The following is a 16405-nucleotide window of genomic DNA, read 5'->3' on the forward strand; positions in this document are numbered from 1 at the left end:
GGAAGGGATGGATTAGGGTGAAGGCAGGGTTGCTCAGGTGAACCTAATGTTTATGGAGTTGTGTGCTTGATTATAAAGAGCAGTTAGAGATGGAAGGGACACATTAAATATGTAAAATGAAGGTCAGAGCTGTAAGAGAAACACAAAACCAAATGGAGAATACTGGAAATACCCAGGAGATCAGACTGTGTTTGTGGCAAGAGGACAACTGAGTTAATATTTCAGATATATGACCAGGAAAAGCAAGTTGTATGAAATTGTTGAATTTAAAGTCAAATAAATAACTTGTCATTTAATTAAAGCGGCACAGTTGGCATAGCGGTTAGTGCAATGCCGCTACAGCGCCAGTGATTGGGACCAGGGTTCGAATCCCACATTGTCTGTAAGGAGTTTATATGTTCTCCGTGCTGTGCAGGTTTTTCCCGAGGGCTCCGGTTTCCTCCCACCGGTCAAAACGTACCAGGGATGTAGGTTAATTTGGGTGTAAATTAGGCGGCACAAACTCTTGGGCCAAAATAGCCTGTTCCCATGCTGTATATCTAAATTTAAAAATTTTAAATGTAATTCATTCATTCATTTGAGGGTTACATTGTCTCAAATCTGAAGTATTGTCTTGATTTTCCCCCAAAATTGTATTTAAAATGATCTATATATACTTGTGCCATAGTCAATCCAGTATAAAAGTCACCCTCCTCCACCCCCTTTTATGTGGCAAAAATCACGTACATCTCGTGTAAAAGTCAGTACCCCCTCCTCCCCCCCAAATCTTTGGCCTCACCCGTCCATCCGCTCTCCTGATGTCCCAGCCCTGGTCGCCCACCCATCCATGCTCTGACTACAAACCGTCACCCCAGTTGCCTGTCCATCCGAGCTCCCAACTGCCTGAGTTACCACCTGGTCTCAGCCATCTGAGCTCCCAATACTTTGAGCATCTCAGGTACTTAACCGTGATCAAAAGTAGTATCTGTGTAACCGTTGACTCCCGCTCCCAATTTGACTTGGCAAATTGGTCCCCAAACCTCAACTATTACATGAATATACACAGTATTTGGACCCTAATTTCTGCTTGCCTTTTAAGCTCTAGAATCTTGCCTTCTGTTCATTTCCCCTCAAGATCCACCATTAATTACAGTTTGTGGTTTAGATGATAACTATGCTGTGAAATATTTTTACTCATACACAATTCCCTCCCCTTTTAAGCTCTTTCTGGAACCTGCTTTATGATTAAACCTTTGCTGTGGCTGTTGTAATCTTTCATCCTTGATCTCAGTGTATTTACTTTTGCTTGCAACTCTAAACTTTGGAGATGCTTTATATACGCTGTAAAAAGAAATAGGAGTGGACTTCAATAACTGAGTTGAGGATATCTTTGAAACCTCTTGCCTGATTTGCAGTCCAGAGAAACTACTCTAAGCTTTATTTTACTTGACAGTTTCCGAGGAAGAGGGAGGAAAATCCTTCCAATGTCCCATTTGTGGTTTGGTTATAAAACGCAAGAGCTACTGGAAACGGCACATGGTGATTCACACAGGGCTAAAGAGTCACGAATGTCCACTCTGCCCATTCCGCTGTGCACGCAAGGACAATCTGAAATCACACATGAAGGTATGAATGAGTATTTCTCTTCGTGCTTTCAGTACTTCAGTGAGTTTTGGAATAGTGCAAGTAAATTAAGAGAAGTAACTGAAGCAACTGTTGACCATTACCGAGATATTCAAACAGAGCCCACCTCAAACCTGGAAAGTGATTTATCAAAAAGTGCCTTTAAATTTGGCAAAGAAGAGGTGGTAGCTTTATTTTGAACTTCATTAAAAAATTTGTAATGAGAGCAAACAAATAGATGCTCTCAAACCTAATTTGAAAAATGGAAAAGCTTGCATCCAAGCTGCTCTCCTGAGGGAAATTTTATTATCTTGTACCCTGACAAAAGACTAATTCGAGTTAAAATCCTAGGCTCAGTGAGTATCAAAAGCTTTGAAGTAACAACAAAATAAAGCAGAGTTGGTTTTACTTTAACCTTTATATACACCCCTCTATCCCACATTCTCGAAGGTGTTGAAACATACAACACCACAATATATATTTAATTGGGTAATGTCGGAGCAAGTAGCTAATATTTGATGTTGGGAAATGGGAAGAAAGAAATTTTTATTTGCCATTAATTTTAATGCAATTTGAAAAAAAAATCAGCTGTCTTTCTAGCAAACTCCAAATCATTGGAATGAAATTATTGAAATTAATATTTTAAACTTGATTATAGCCTTTTAAGCAACTAATATCCACTTTATGATGAGTTTCATGATTCTGCCAGATTAATAAGATATTGAAGTAAAATGAACCACAGGAATAAATTGGTTGTTCAAATAATACAGTTTAATTTTATGGAAATAGCAGGTAGCCTTTTGTCAACAATTGGAGAAAATTAGTATTATTTCTTTGAGTATCTCTGAAAGTCAGTTGAGTTTTATTTCACGTGACTTAAAAGTATTAGTCATGAATAAATTTACTGTGCAGAATAACTATTTAACATTTATGATATTCCAAATGAGAAGCCTTAGGATGAACCATGGGTACTTCCTGAATTCTTCCACTACTTCTTTCTCAATCTTGATCAAATTAGAAAAATTAAAATCAGAGTAGAGACTATTTGCAGTACCTTTATCATGGAGAGCTGAAAGAATATTGAATATACAACATTACAGCACAGTACAGTCCAGGCCCTTTGGCCCACAATGTGCTGAAATATATAAACCTACTCAACAAACTAAATCTTCCCAACCTCACACTCATAGCTCTCTGTTTTTCTTACATCCATGTGCCTGTCTTAGAGTCTTTTAAATTTTCTTTTTGTACCAGCCTCTACTGCTACCTGGACAATGCATTCCAGGCAGCCATTACACTCTGTAAATATTTTTTAAAACTTGCCCCGATGTTTCCTGTAAACTTTCCTCCCCACACCTTGTACAGATCTCCTCTGGGGAAAATGGTGCTGGCTGTCCACCTTATCTGTGCCTCCCATAATCTTGTAGACCACCATTAAGTCTCCTCCTTTTCTCCAAAGAGAAAAATATTAATTTTGCCTCATAAGACACACTCTCCAATCCAGGCAACATGCTGGTAAATATCCTCTGCACCCTCTCCAAAACTTCCACATTCTTTCTGTAATGAGGTGACCAAAACTCAACACAATATTCCAAGTGTGGTCTAACCAATTTTTTAGGGTTGGGGGGGAAGGAGGGGAGTTTACCATATTCAGTTTCAGCAGTTTAGAAGATGTTTTAAAAAAAATCAGGTTTATTTCTGGGTAGCCTTTAGTATCAGACAATGCAACATGATGTATAAATGCCTTTAATTGCCAAGGTGCCACCAAAATAGCCTGTTTTAGGGCATTTCATTTTATTCCTCCATAATCTTAAGGTTCATGCATACATTTATGCATTTTAACAAAAAAAGTGTTGTAAATGCTAAGCAGGCCCGAAAGCTCCCATGGAAGGAGAAATTGAGGTAACATTTCAAGTGTGAGGTCAAATCTGAGGAAGGGTCTCTGACCTGAAACATTAACTCCTTTTCTTCTTTTCACAGATACCACTTTCAGCATATTCTGTTTTATTTCAGGTTTACAGCATCTACAGTATTTTTTCAAATAAAATTAAGATATTCAAAGCAGCGCTCTTTTCAGTAAGCTGCTATTAAATTCTCTTCCAAATACAGTGGCACAGCAGAAGAGCTGCTGCCTCTTGGCTTCAGTGATTCAGATTAACCCTGAGCTCCTGTTGCACATGCTACAGGTGATCTTGTGCATTTCCTTTAGGTACACTTGTTTCCTCCCACACCCCAAAGACAAGCAAGCTGGTAGGTGAATTGGCCATGAAAATTGCTTGTATTGGGGAGGTGAGTGCTAAAATGTTGCAGTTGGGGGAATAGAAGAGACTGTATGGGGAGAATAGATTACAGGAAAATTAGTGGGAAATCAGTTTAATTTCTATGGAATCAATTGCCAAATTGTTTCCTTCTCTGTTTTAAGAGTAAATAGTATCATAAGTTTACAAAACAGGATTAGCATTTCTTTTTGCTTAATAAAGAACTCTAAAACTTGGGTTTTGAATGTGATATTAACAAAAATTTGCATGTGAGATGGCAATTGGGGAAAGCTAGTAAGAATCAAAATTTATTCAATGGTATTTCAAGCCAATTTTCCACATTTAAATTTTTATAAACTCATCAAATGTTGGGATTCTTTTATGTTCATTTGACCCACCTAAACCCCTGAAAAGTGAAAGAATAGCTTTATGCTTGTCTGTTTTCTGTATAATATATTTTTCTTTTTTGTTTAATTGACATCACAAAACCCTGTATTCCATTTTCTTTCCAGATAGATTGTTCTATTTTAAATGGTGAGACTAGGTTAAGTCACAGATAATCAATTAACAATGAAGCACCAAATAGTTATAGGCTTTAAATGCACCGCGTTGATTCAATCCATTCATTTGATTTTTTTGTCTGCCATGAGGTGTTTCTTTCACTAAAGTGACAATCTGAAGAAAATGTGCCTGTGTGTTTGATTGGGAGGTGTTGAGGGTAACAGTTTATATCTAAAGCTTTTATTATGTTCTATTGTTCCCTTCACAAACTTTGTCAATCACCAGGTTCATCAGCATCAGGACAGAGGAGAAACTTTCCACTGTGAACTTTGCCCTTTCACCTCGTCTCGTCATTTCAGTTTAAAACTCCACATGCGCTGTCATCAGCATTTTCCCAGAACAGAGGTGAAGGTCAAAGAAGAGATTGCGGAACCTGAGGTCAAAAGGCTACCTTCTAATGAGGCTGGTGATAAGAATGAGGGAACACGACTACTTGGAAATAAGTTAAAAATTCAGGACCATCTTGTATATGAAACAATGCCAGAAAATTACAAGGAAACTGCTGTTCCATTGAGGCCAGTTAAAGAGGAACCCATTGACGAGAATGTCATCAATATGTCACTGCCAGAGAGTCATGGGCTTGGCAAAAAGCCAAAAGCAATACAACAGGGTATAGCAAATCCTTCAGAGCCTTCTGACCTGACAGCCACCCAAAAAGTGTTTCGTTTTGGCCAAGACGCTTCTGCAACAAATTTTCTTCTGAATTTATCGGGTATTTCACTTTACTTTGTCTAAATCTAGCATTGTTTTTGTCTGTTATTTTAAACATGGTAAGATTTTTTTTTAAAAGTTAATGCATTTTTAATTATTAGTGAATTTATGTTATTTAATTATTAGTGAATTTCCTTAAAAAAATGGCAATGGTTTATGTGTTCCTCAGTTGAATGTAGTAAGCTAGACCATCTAGAGTTGAAATCTGAAACACTTAATTTTCACAAAATGTAGTGGAAGTTTGAATTAATAGCTTCAAATGACCATAAGAAGTTGGGTCAGTTGACTTTTTTAATCCATTAAAGCTTTATTACTTTTGGTTATCAGTTGACATAACAGAAAGAAAATATATGGAATAACCTACTTTTCCTATATATAAAAATAATATTTATTTATTAAAATCAAAACTATGAAGTGTTGGAGAATATGTTTTGGTACTAGTGTAAAATGTCAAACCTTCACTTGATCAAGTAAATTTTATTGCAGTGATTTCATTCCATTTCACTCCCTAATGAAATGTCAAATTGCTTGAGAAATCTTACATCAGAATTTATTGTCATTAACACATCACAAAATTTGTTGTTTTGCAGCAACATCACAGTTCAAATATCATACATTTCATAAACAGTTCAAGAAAATAGGAAAATGTAAAGTAGTGTCTGTGGTTCATTGTCCATTCAGAAGTCTGATGGCAGAGGGGAAGATGCTGTCCTTGTGCCACTGGGTACTCATCTTCAGGCTCCTGTACCTTTTTTCCTGATGGTAGCATGTGAAGAGGGCATGGTGGGGGTCTTTGAGGACAGAGGCTGCTTTCTTACGACACCGCCTCTTGTAGATGTCCTCAATGGAGTGAAGACTGGTGCCCGTGATGTTGCTGGCTGAATTACTGTCTCTGGTGTTCTTTCCCTTTGCAATGGCACCTCCATACCAGATGGTGATACAACTAGACAGAAAGCTATGCACAGTACACCTGTAGAAATTTTGGAGAATCTTTTGTGACATACCAAATCCCCTCAAACTCCTCATGAAGTATAGACACTGGTGAACTTTCTTTGTGATAGCGTGTTTGACTTGTTATCCCACACTTGGCTTCCTGTAATTATATTTCATGTTTATGATTCATCAGTTAATTAAAATACTGAATCTATAAACTGATAAAGTAGACAAGATTTGAACACATGTAATGATTGAGAGTAATATACCTTGATTCCAAACTTTTACTACATTGTCAAATAATGTGTGCAGTGTTCAGTATCATCCTTTGTTGCACATATTCTAGCGTTGAAAGAGTTCATTTTATCAGATGTGTCTGTCTAATTTTAAATTTGACATGAATGTTGGAAATAGCTTGCTAAACCTTGGCCCACAATGCAATAGAATTTGAACCTGTTGAATTTGTAGTGGGATCATTCGAGAGGTCCTAATTTTGGGTACTCCACTTCACAATAAAAATCATAAATAGGTGACATTTTTAGAATCATTTTGCAAATTGTGTACATGACTAGATTTACAATAGCACTTTATGATCAATAACACGCATGTGGGAGCATCAATTACACCATCGTTCCACAGTGATACCATTTTATAGATGTACATGTTGGAGCCAGAATAATTCTTACCTTTTTTAATGTTAAACCAGTCAGTGTGTGATGTGAAAATTGTTCCTACAACATTACACCTGCAATTCTTAAGTACATGGAAAAATTTACCTGTGATTCTGTTCTTTAAAACAACATGCTTTTTAAATGCATTGTTGCACCGATAGTCAGAAATGGGTTGAGAAGGGAGATTCACATAAATAGTTCTGATTATTTTTAAAAGTACTATGGTTGAAACTTTTAAACTTACCAATTTTAGTATTTGTTTTGGGTATAAGCTTTCCCATGATTTTATTGCAATTTACAAGATTATGCTGTACATTATTGCATTATTGCACAACTCCTACTGCACTGAAATGTTAAGTCTTTCAGAGGAGTTTAGAGTTATAGTTGAGATGGGGAGGGGTGAAAGAGTGATGTGAACGATTAGTTATCCTATATTCAAAAGTTTTCTTTGAATGTATCAAAACCAAGATTAAATGGCTGGTAAAATTATGAAAATCCATCATGAGAAGTCCAAGATATCTAAATGTAGATTATGTGAAAGCTAAAATGCAGGGGCAGGGAGAATTCCGTAGTGTTGGATAATAGAAGTTGCTGTAGAATTGAGAGCCTCCAAATTTTGTTCTTGCATCTGTGGTGTATTTTTCTAAATATATAAGTACCTGGAATATCCAGAGGTGCAGGAAATAAATATGTCTATTTTTTGCTGCCTCTTAAGTTGATTCCTCAAACAGATAGCAGTTGATTTTTGTCTTGAAAAGAGGGACTCCTCATGCAAGATTTTGTCTTGTGAAAGTTTTGCTGGACAATGGGCTATAGAAAATGAACAACCTGTTAAGGCAGACCACCTCGAGGTAATCTGTCAACTACGAGTGCAGATTTTTTGATATTTTAGCCAATGCTTGTTTTCTGTAGGAGTGAAGTTCCCTTTACCAGCACCCGTTATGCAAATTCCCTAGCTCCTGTCCTAAAATACAGGATACTAACTTTTAATTTTTTCTATCATATCTCTGAATCAAAAAGTAATGGATACAAATTCCATCTCAGAGACTTGACACAAAAATCTAGTGATGGAGTCAAAAGAGTTCAGCAGTACTGAAACGAATCCTTGGGCCCACTGATTTTGTGCTGGTTATCAAGTACTTATCTATACTAATCTCATTTTTCAGCACTTGTCTCATAGACTTTGATGACATGCTTTTCAAGTACTCAGCTAAATATTACTTTAATGAGATCAAATGCCTTCAAAGAGTGTAATATGGATTTCAACAAGGGTGGGGAAAAAATACCCTCTAAATTGCTACCCCTCACCTTAAACTTTCTGATTGTAAACTATTGGCTATCCTCCCTAGACCCGTCACAATGCTGTATATCTCTGTCTGGTTCCCCTTCAGCCTTTCCTGTTCCGAAAAAAGCAAATCCAACCTATCCAGTTTAACCTTTATATCTGAAATGCTTCAATCATTATCAGAGCTTTAATCCAAATACCAGGAGGAAGAGCTCCAAGAAAGAGATGCTTAATAAATTGAGAGGAAATGAGAAAGGAGTGGCACAAGAATTTGTGAAGGGGAAATTGTCAGGCAGGGGCAGAAAATGTAAACAAAAGTATCCAACACTGAGCAAATCAAGAGCTAGTAAAAACAATAAAACTCTAACTAAACGGTCTTCATTTGAATATTTGAATGCACATAACATTTGCCACAAGTTAAATTCATGGCACAGGTAGCAACAACAGGAAAATTATATAATTGGAGTGTGGTATAACCGATACTATAGAGATGTGGGTGCTTAGTATTCCAAGCTCTACAGTGTTTCAAAGGATCAGCCAAAAGGGAATGGAAGAAGGGTGATGGTGTTAATCAAGGACGTTTTCAGAGTGGTGTTGAGCCATGAAATGGAGGAAGTGGATAGTAACGTTGAATTGGTTTGGGTTGAAATCATAATTAGCAGGGATTTGAGTAGTCTCTTGGCCCTAAAAATATCACTTCTTGACAGGGTTGAGCACAAATGGGGAAATATCTACAGCATGTTTGAAGGAAACTGCAATTGTCATGGGAGATTTTATTCTACATATTGATTGGATGAACCAAACTGACTAAGATATTGCAGGAAAAATATAAAAATGCTGGAAGAACTCAGATCTCGCAGCGTCGATAGGAGGTAAAGATATATAACTGATGTTTTCCTCTTCAAGGTGTGAGGAAAAAGCAGGCAGGTGTCTGAATAAAAAGGCTATGAGAGAAGGAAAGAAAGGGCGGGGTGAGAACAGACCAACAGACAAAAGGTGATCATTGGGCATGGGTAGGAAAGATGAGGATTGATCAGGGGAGGGGGTGGCTCTGGGAATGCAGAACTGGAGGAAAGGAGACAGAGGGATGGGGAAAGAGAGGGAGAGAGACAGAGAAAATGAAAAATGGGGAGAGGAGGAGGGATGCTAACAGAAACCGAAGTCTATGTTACTGCTTCTAGGAGGGTGCCCAGATGAGGTGTTGTTCATCCAATTTGCTGGTGGTCTCAGTCTGGCAATGCACGAGACCGTGAACAAACATGTTGGCATGGGAATGGGGCAAGGAATTGAAATGGGTTGCCACTGAGAGATACTTGCTATAGCAATGGATAGAGTTAAGCTGCTGAATATTGTTCCAGTCTGTCTGATCTACAGGAAACCACAACAGGAGCAGTCGATGAATCTTGCTGATTCTCAAATAACATGTTGCTTCACTTGGAAGGACTGTTTGGTGAGGGAGGAGGTGTGGGTGCAAATGTAGCATTTCTTACAATCACAGGGAGAATAGTGGGAGGTGAGGAATGGAGGAGGGAGTCATGGAGGAGGGAGTCATGGAGGAGGGAGTCATGGAGGAGGGAGTCATGGAGGAGGGAGTCATGGAGGAGGGAGTCATGGAGGAGGGAGTCATGGAGGGGGGAGTCATGGAGGGGGGAGTCATGGAGGGGGGAGTCATGGAGGGGGGAGTCATGGAGGGGGGAGTCATGGAGGGGGGAGTCATGGAGGGGGGAGTCATGGAGGGGGGAGTCATGGAGGGGGGAGTCATGGAGGGGGGAGTCATGGAGGGGGGAGTCATGGAGGGGGGAGTCATGGAGGGGGGAGTCATGGAGGGGGGAGTCATGGAGGGGGGAGTCATGGAGGGGGGAGTCATGGAGGGGGGAGTCATGGAGGGGGGAGTCATGGAGGGGGGAGTCATGGAGGGGGGAGTCATGGAGGGGGGAGCGCTACTGAAAGGAGAGACGTCCACACAGCACAAGGTGAATCAGTAACTGAACTTTATTTTGAACTCCTTGCGCTCCTCAAGGAGACCGCCCACTTCCTGTGAGGGTCGCAGTGGTCTTAGGAAGTGATGTCAGCACGTCGCGGCGTTACTCCCCACCCAGCAGCACTCAACACGGAAGCAGCGCTGTGCCCTGGGCAACGTGTGTCACCAACTGCAGGCTTCTCCTTAGAAGGGAAGGGGGGCCTGCACCTTGTGTTGGATGACTGGGGCGGCGATTCGACCCATCCAACCGTGCGGTCGCTTAGCCCGCTACAAGACAATAAATATGTTGGATATGGAGGTTGGTGGGGTGATAGGTGAGGTCAGGGAGAATTTTGACAGATCAGTAGAGAGGGTCTGAGGCAGGTGTGCAGGAAACAGGATATGTGAGTGTGGGCCAAGTTGATGGTAGCAGAGGGGAAGCCACGTTTTTTTGAATGGAGAACCTTTCCTGGGTCGTTTTCAGGCTGGAAGGATGTAACCAATGGAGTACTGCTGGGTTCAGTTTACAATCTACATCAACAACCTGGAAGAGGGAATGCAGCCTAAGGTTTCTAGATTTCCTGATGATAAAATAGACGGAAGGCTGTGCCGTGTTGAGGAAATTGAGATTTTGCAACAGCATGTGGATAGATTGAGAGTGAGCAAAAGCCTGGCAAGTAGAGTTGAATATGGGGAAAGTGTGAGGTCATGCACTTTGGTAAGAGGAATTAAAAGATGGATTATTATCTAAATTGGCGAGACTGCAATTGAGTGATCAGAGGGATCTTTGTTCTAGTGCATAAATTATAAAAAGTTAGGAAAATCTGTAAGTAATTAATAAGACAAAACAGCATCTTTTGCCTTTATTAGGAAGGGATTGGAGTTTGAGAATAAAAGTTTTGTTACGGTTATACTGGGTGATGGTGAGGCAACACCTGGAATATTATGTACAGTATTGGTGTCCTTAAAAAGGAAATTCATATTACAATAGCTAACTGCATAGTGGTCACTGAAATAGTAAATGCTCTGTATCTCTAAAGATGAAACATAATCTATATATGATGTTGTACTAATGTTTTGCTCCTTTAAAATTATAGCTGCAAACCAAAGGGGGTCCTCAATTCCAAAGATTAAAGTGAAAGATGAGCCTAAAGAGAGGACAACACCTGATATTATTCCTTCACCACGATCAGGTAACTTGATTGCTAATGAACCCCCAGCGAAGATGCTATCTGAAGAACCGACTGCTTCAGAGCTGTTCAGCCAGGATATGTCTTGTAAGGTGGCATCAGAGCTTCTGTTTAAACTATCAGGTACTTGTCTGTTGACTTGGATTGTAACTCTGTCACGTAATTTTTCCAATAAAGATCAAAATATTTTTATTTGTTCTGAACAGATTAGTGTGATCTTAAAATTTAGTACTATGGCAGAGGGTGGATGGCTTTGAGCTCTGATTGAATCATGTTAAGATGCTGTGGTAGGTTCCAGGGAGAAATGTCGTGCTTTGTGTCTGGCTTCATATAGAATTTAGTACTTAAAATGCATTGACTATTTCATTTTTTTTTTAAAAAGAAAAATGGGCTGAAGGAGATATTTCTTGTTTGTTTCCAGCTCCGCTCAAGGTGCATAATTTATTTCCAGTGTTGTTTGTGTACTTGAGCGTATGTACAAATGTGTTCTGCTCTTAAATCCCACTGTACTCTGTTGCTTTTCAACATTGCCACCAATTTAACGTACACCATCTCTGTTAGTCGTTTGGTGAAAATTACCTAGGATCTATTGTCTTTGTATTTTGTTTTGATGCTGTGAAATAGTAAATAAATTAGGATCACCTATGAACTACGGGGTTACGTTGATAAAAGTGAAACTATTTCCTGTGTGAGTACCATAGCAGTCAGCCCCCAAAACTGCACCTCGTGCAAATGCAGATCCCTGAACTGAATCGGCATTCTTTTAGTTAAAGTCAAACTCTCAGATGCTTATTCTTATTTTAATGTCTTCTTGTTCCTCATTGACTTGGAATGTTTCATCACAATTTTGCTAAGTCCAACTTTTTAGAAGTTTTTTTTTGTCTGTCAGGTTCTTGATTCTTTTTGGCCCAATATGATCTGGAACTGCAACTGGATATGTTCAGAGTGTCTCGAAACATTGCTTTGACTTCTGTAAATCATGGTTGCCTTTACTGATGATGTTTTTGGTATCATTGCTGCCAAAGCAAACCCTTAAAATACAGTATGTTTCGGCATACAAGTTGAGTCGTGAAACCCAAAAAATCTTTCAAAAAATAAGGGGTTGACTTGTACGCCTGATATACTTTTGAGATCTTAAATTACGTTCAAAATCCAATCCGTGCTGATCCGGCGTATGTTGACCCTTGAGAAACCAAAAAAAACCCCAACTGGAACAGATTTTCATTGAGATTTTTATTGAAAACAACAATTAGCACCCTTCAAAATCGCTATCATTTTCTGAAAATAACAGCACATTTAGAACCCTTCGAAATCACTCTTGTTGTCATCATCTGAAGCAAAGATGGCTTGAGCATATGTATAAACGTGTTCAGCTTCGACATCAGTATTACACAATAAATCATCTTCCGTGCTATCAATTACACAAAGAGATACTGCACTTTTTAAACTATTTTGTCACAGTCTCTACTTTAACTTTGTCCCATGCCTTGAGCATGAAGTTACACAGCACATCAAGTGATGCAGCAGGCATTGCCCCGCCTTTTGTAAACTACTTTTCTGTACTCAACATCCATGTATTCCATTCCTCGCATACATGGTCTTTGAATGGCTTGTTCAAGCAGATATCAAGAGGTTGCAATTATAGATGTCAAACCACCCAGGATAACCACCAGGTAAGTATTATGTAGTGCTAATCCACTTTTTAGTCTTCTCAGTTAAGTGGCTACGAAGCATATCCCAGACCAGCCAATTCCGTTCTTTGCATAACCCTCGGCTGCCTGTTCCACACATGTCTATCCATAGTTTTATACCATTTTCATCCATCCATCCTTTTTCATGAAAATATACAAAAATGCCTACAGGGAATTTAATTTTCGGTTTAATTTTGCATTTGAAGATTTCCATGGGTCATAACTTTGTCCCATCGGCCATGCACAATAACACCTCGGTAAACCTAGTCCTTTCATGCCCTGTACTTCTGGTTTGCACACTTTTATTATCTTTCCATTTTCACTGTTCTATTGCCTATCATGTTGAAATTCATGGGGGTTTCGTCCCTGTTTCCATTATTTACCAATGCAAACTGATGTTTCTGCTGGTTACGTATACTAAACTGGTGAAAACTTACAACTTTATGATCAAGATCTTGGTAATTTCTGTGCAATTTTGGTGTAATACCAGATTTTTCCTGTTCAGGAAACGATTGCACCAGCCTACTGTAGCCTCAAAATCATCACTGAGGTCTGGGTGCGACTTGGCCCACTGCAGTGCAAATGTTCTTATTTTATTTCAGGTGCCTACGTAGCAATCTTGCTTCTGTTCAAGTACCCATTCTGCAAAGGAATTTTCCAACTCTGGACAACGAGTGATTCCTTTTCTCAAAGAACATTGGCTTTTTGGTATTTTTCTTAAAGTCTCTCCTTTCTTCCTCCAATCTCTTACCAACTTCTCATGCATATCACATTTTCTTGCAGCAGTGCAGTTGTTGGTTTTCTATCACTTTTACCTTAAAGGTCGCTTCATATTTTCATCGCGTGCTGCGCTGTGTCAATGGACCCTCCATGATAGCAATCACCTCCAGGCAACACCCAGCAGATCAATCGATGTGATCTATGGGGGTTGACATATATGCCAGTCAACGACCCATCTCAGGCATTGTGAGCTTTGGGGGTCGATTTTTACGCTTGTCAACAGGGCACCTCAGGCAGCCAGAAAATGGGGATCAACTTATAAGCTGGATATACCATAGAACCCTTAAAATGAGGCTGAAAAATTGAGTTGACTTATACACCATTCAACTTGTATGCCAAAATACACAGTATTTCTAAATAAAGTTTCTCTATTGCTAAATTTGTTTTTTTTTTAAATGGACTAAGAATCTTCTGCTAGGAGCAATCAGGAGAAACAACTCCAAACTAAACTTGAAGGTTGCATGGTGCCATAAGATCAAAGATTTTGTGTGTGGAGAAATTACCATAAAAGCCATTTAAAATGATCATCTTAAAATCAGGGGTCATCCTATATAAGAGTCTAAAATTCTTAACTTAACAACAAAGTTTCAACACCGACACCATCTTCCTGCCTGTTTTGATGCAATCTCACACATGCCCTGTGAGTTATTTGTGAAGTCTCAGCGCTCCTCCAGGGGTCCAACCATCCAGTCCTACTGCTGTTGATTCTGTGCAGGCTTTAAACAGCCTGATACAGGAGGTGATAGTGGTTTTTTTAAAAATATCCAAATAAAATGTAAACCTTTTTAAATGATAATTTGCTATTAAAATATTGTGATTTGCTTTTAACAGCATCCACTGGTCAGTGGTAAGTGGCAGATTTTTTTTGGGGGGGAGGATGGGGTGGGAGTTGTCTTATTCAAAGGGTATCGCTCAAAACCAACATTTTAGATGGAAATTCTGGAGTCGTCCTGTACAACTGCATATATGGTGACTGTTGAGGAAGTTACATTTCAAGCTTCCCTGCCTAGAGGACACTTTTGTATGAGTGAAAAGAGTATGCAAAAGTAAAATCAGAAGAGAAAGTTATGCAGAAAGGACTGCAGAAGAGTATCCAGAAGTATGCAGAAGATAGGTGAAAACAATTCAGTTGAGGGATGCTTAATCTCCTCATTTATTTTATTGCCTCAGGCAATCAGTATGTGCACTTCACAATCCCACCATGCTAAATGAAAATTGTCATAGAGAGACACTGCATGGAAATTGACCCTTCGGCCCATCGAGACTGCAACGAACATCATATTTTACCACCTACATGACTTTAAAAAAATTCTCTCCACATTCTATGATGACCCCTCTTCGCCCCGCAACTTCTACCACTTAACCTACATAATAGGGCTCAATAAACCTATAACCCTTATGTCTCTGGATATGTGGGAGAAAATTGGACCATGTGAAGGAAACTTGGGAAAAACAAGAACAATCCTTTTAACAGCATTTTTTTGAGATATGAGATACCACCTTTTTTAAATGATCATAACATTACTGCTGCCTAAATTTAACAACAGAGTTATAGTGAACATTTATTTTTTTTAAATATAATTTTTAAAAAAATTAGACAGCATGGCAACAGACCATTTCCGTACATGAGTAAGTGCCACCCAATTAACCTACACCCCTGTCATGTTTTGAATAGTGGGAGAAAACTGGAGCCCCTAGGGAAAACCCACACAGACCAGGGAGAATGTACAAACTCTTTACAAACAGTGCAGGTTTCAAACCTTGGTGCTGATCACTGGCACTGTAAAGGTGTTGTGTTAATCGCTATGCCAACTGTGCCGTCCTTATATAATGGCCATCAAAATAACTAGCACCAGTTAACCAATATTTCACATTTGACTAATGATTTTGTGGAAGAATGTAAATTGAGTTATTCACGTTAATAAAAGTCCATATCCCATACTATGATCTACCATGTTACTTGCTACTCAGATTGAAATATTATAAATGTTATTTTGTTCCAGGAAATTGTTTTAATTTTGTCTCCAGATTTATACCCTTGCTTTTCTTGAAAATGTGATATGAAAAATCCAAACAATCTATTGGCAGATGTGGAAAATAGTTTATTTGTTGACTTTCCTGATTTTTTATTTCTTTTGCCTATCCCCAGCTCTTTTCCAGGGAACAATGCACGAGTGGTTTTTTTTAAAAATTCTCACTTAGGACCTGTGATTTGTTAGACAAGCTCATTTATTTTTGACCCCTAATTATCCATTTGATGATTATGGAGGTGAGGGGCCCTCTTCTTGTGCAGTTGTTATTTGATGAAACTGGGCAATTAAGAGACAGCTGTGTTTGTATGACATTGGTGTTATGTAGCAGACAGACTGAGCAACAGTCTATCCTAATGATATTCTAAGGCTGCTCCATCTCAGAGATACAGACTTGTAACAAAGGAGATATGTCAGCAGGAGGGGGCAGTAAGGTACGCAAAGGCCGTCACTCAGGCAAAGCAAGGGCAATGGACAAGATGAGAAGGAGTGGAGAAAAATAATATCTCCTGGAAAAAGCTGTGGGAGATGGAGACATTCAGAGCGAGCTTCACCATCAGGGCTGTGTGCGACGTCTTGGCGTCTGTCATGAATCTAGGCCAGTAGTACGGAAGGGACCCCACATGCTCCCTCTGCTCAACTTCAGCAACACTAAAACATATTTTGGTGGGCTGCAAGACCAGCCTCATTCAAGGTCAATACACCTGGCATCATGACCAGGTGCTATGGTGTC

The 16405-nt window shown here is 39.2% G+C and overlaps 1 protein-coding gene across 16 annotated transcripts in view; it reads left to right on the forward strand.

Moving 5' to 3' along the window:
* znf827 (zinc finger protein 827) overlaps positions 1–16405 on the forward strand; it is a 145214-nt gene that overhangs the window by 55945 nt on the left and 72864 nt on the right. For 15 of the 16 annotated variants that reach the window (XR_011354068.1, XM_069926326.1, XM_069926332.1 and 12 more), the window contains 3 exons: positions 1433–1605; positions 4647–5133; positions 11079–11294. Coding sequence is in view for 15 of the 16 variants with exons in the window: in XM_069926326.1 (XP_069782427.1) it covers positions 1433–1605; positions 4647–5133; positions 11079–11294 (876 nt within the window). In the remaining variant the exon portion in view is untranslated. The remainder of the gene's footprint in view (positions 1–1432; positions 1606–4646; positions 5134–11078; positions 11295–16405) is intronic. The other variant, XM_069926333.1, reaches the window with a different exon arrangement.

The sequence above is a fragment of the Narcine bancroftii genome, chromosome 3, assembly GCF_036971445.1.
Source record: "Narcine bancroftii isolate sNarBan1 chromosome 3, sNarBan1.hap1, whole genome shotgun sequence".
Taxonomy (NCBI): Eukaryota; Metazoa; Chordata; class Chondrichthyes; order Torpediniformes; family Narcinidae; genus Narcine; species Narcine bancroftii.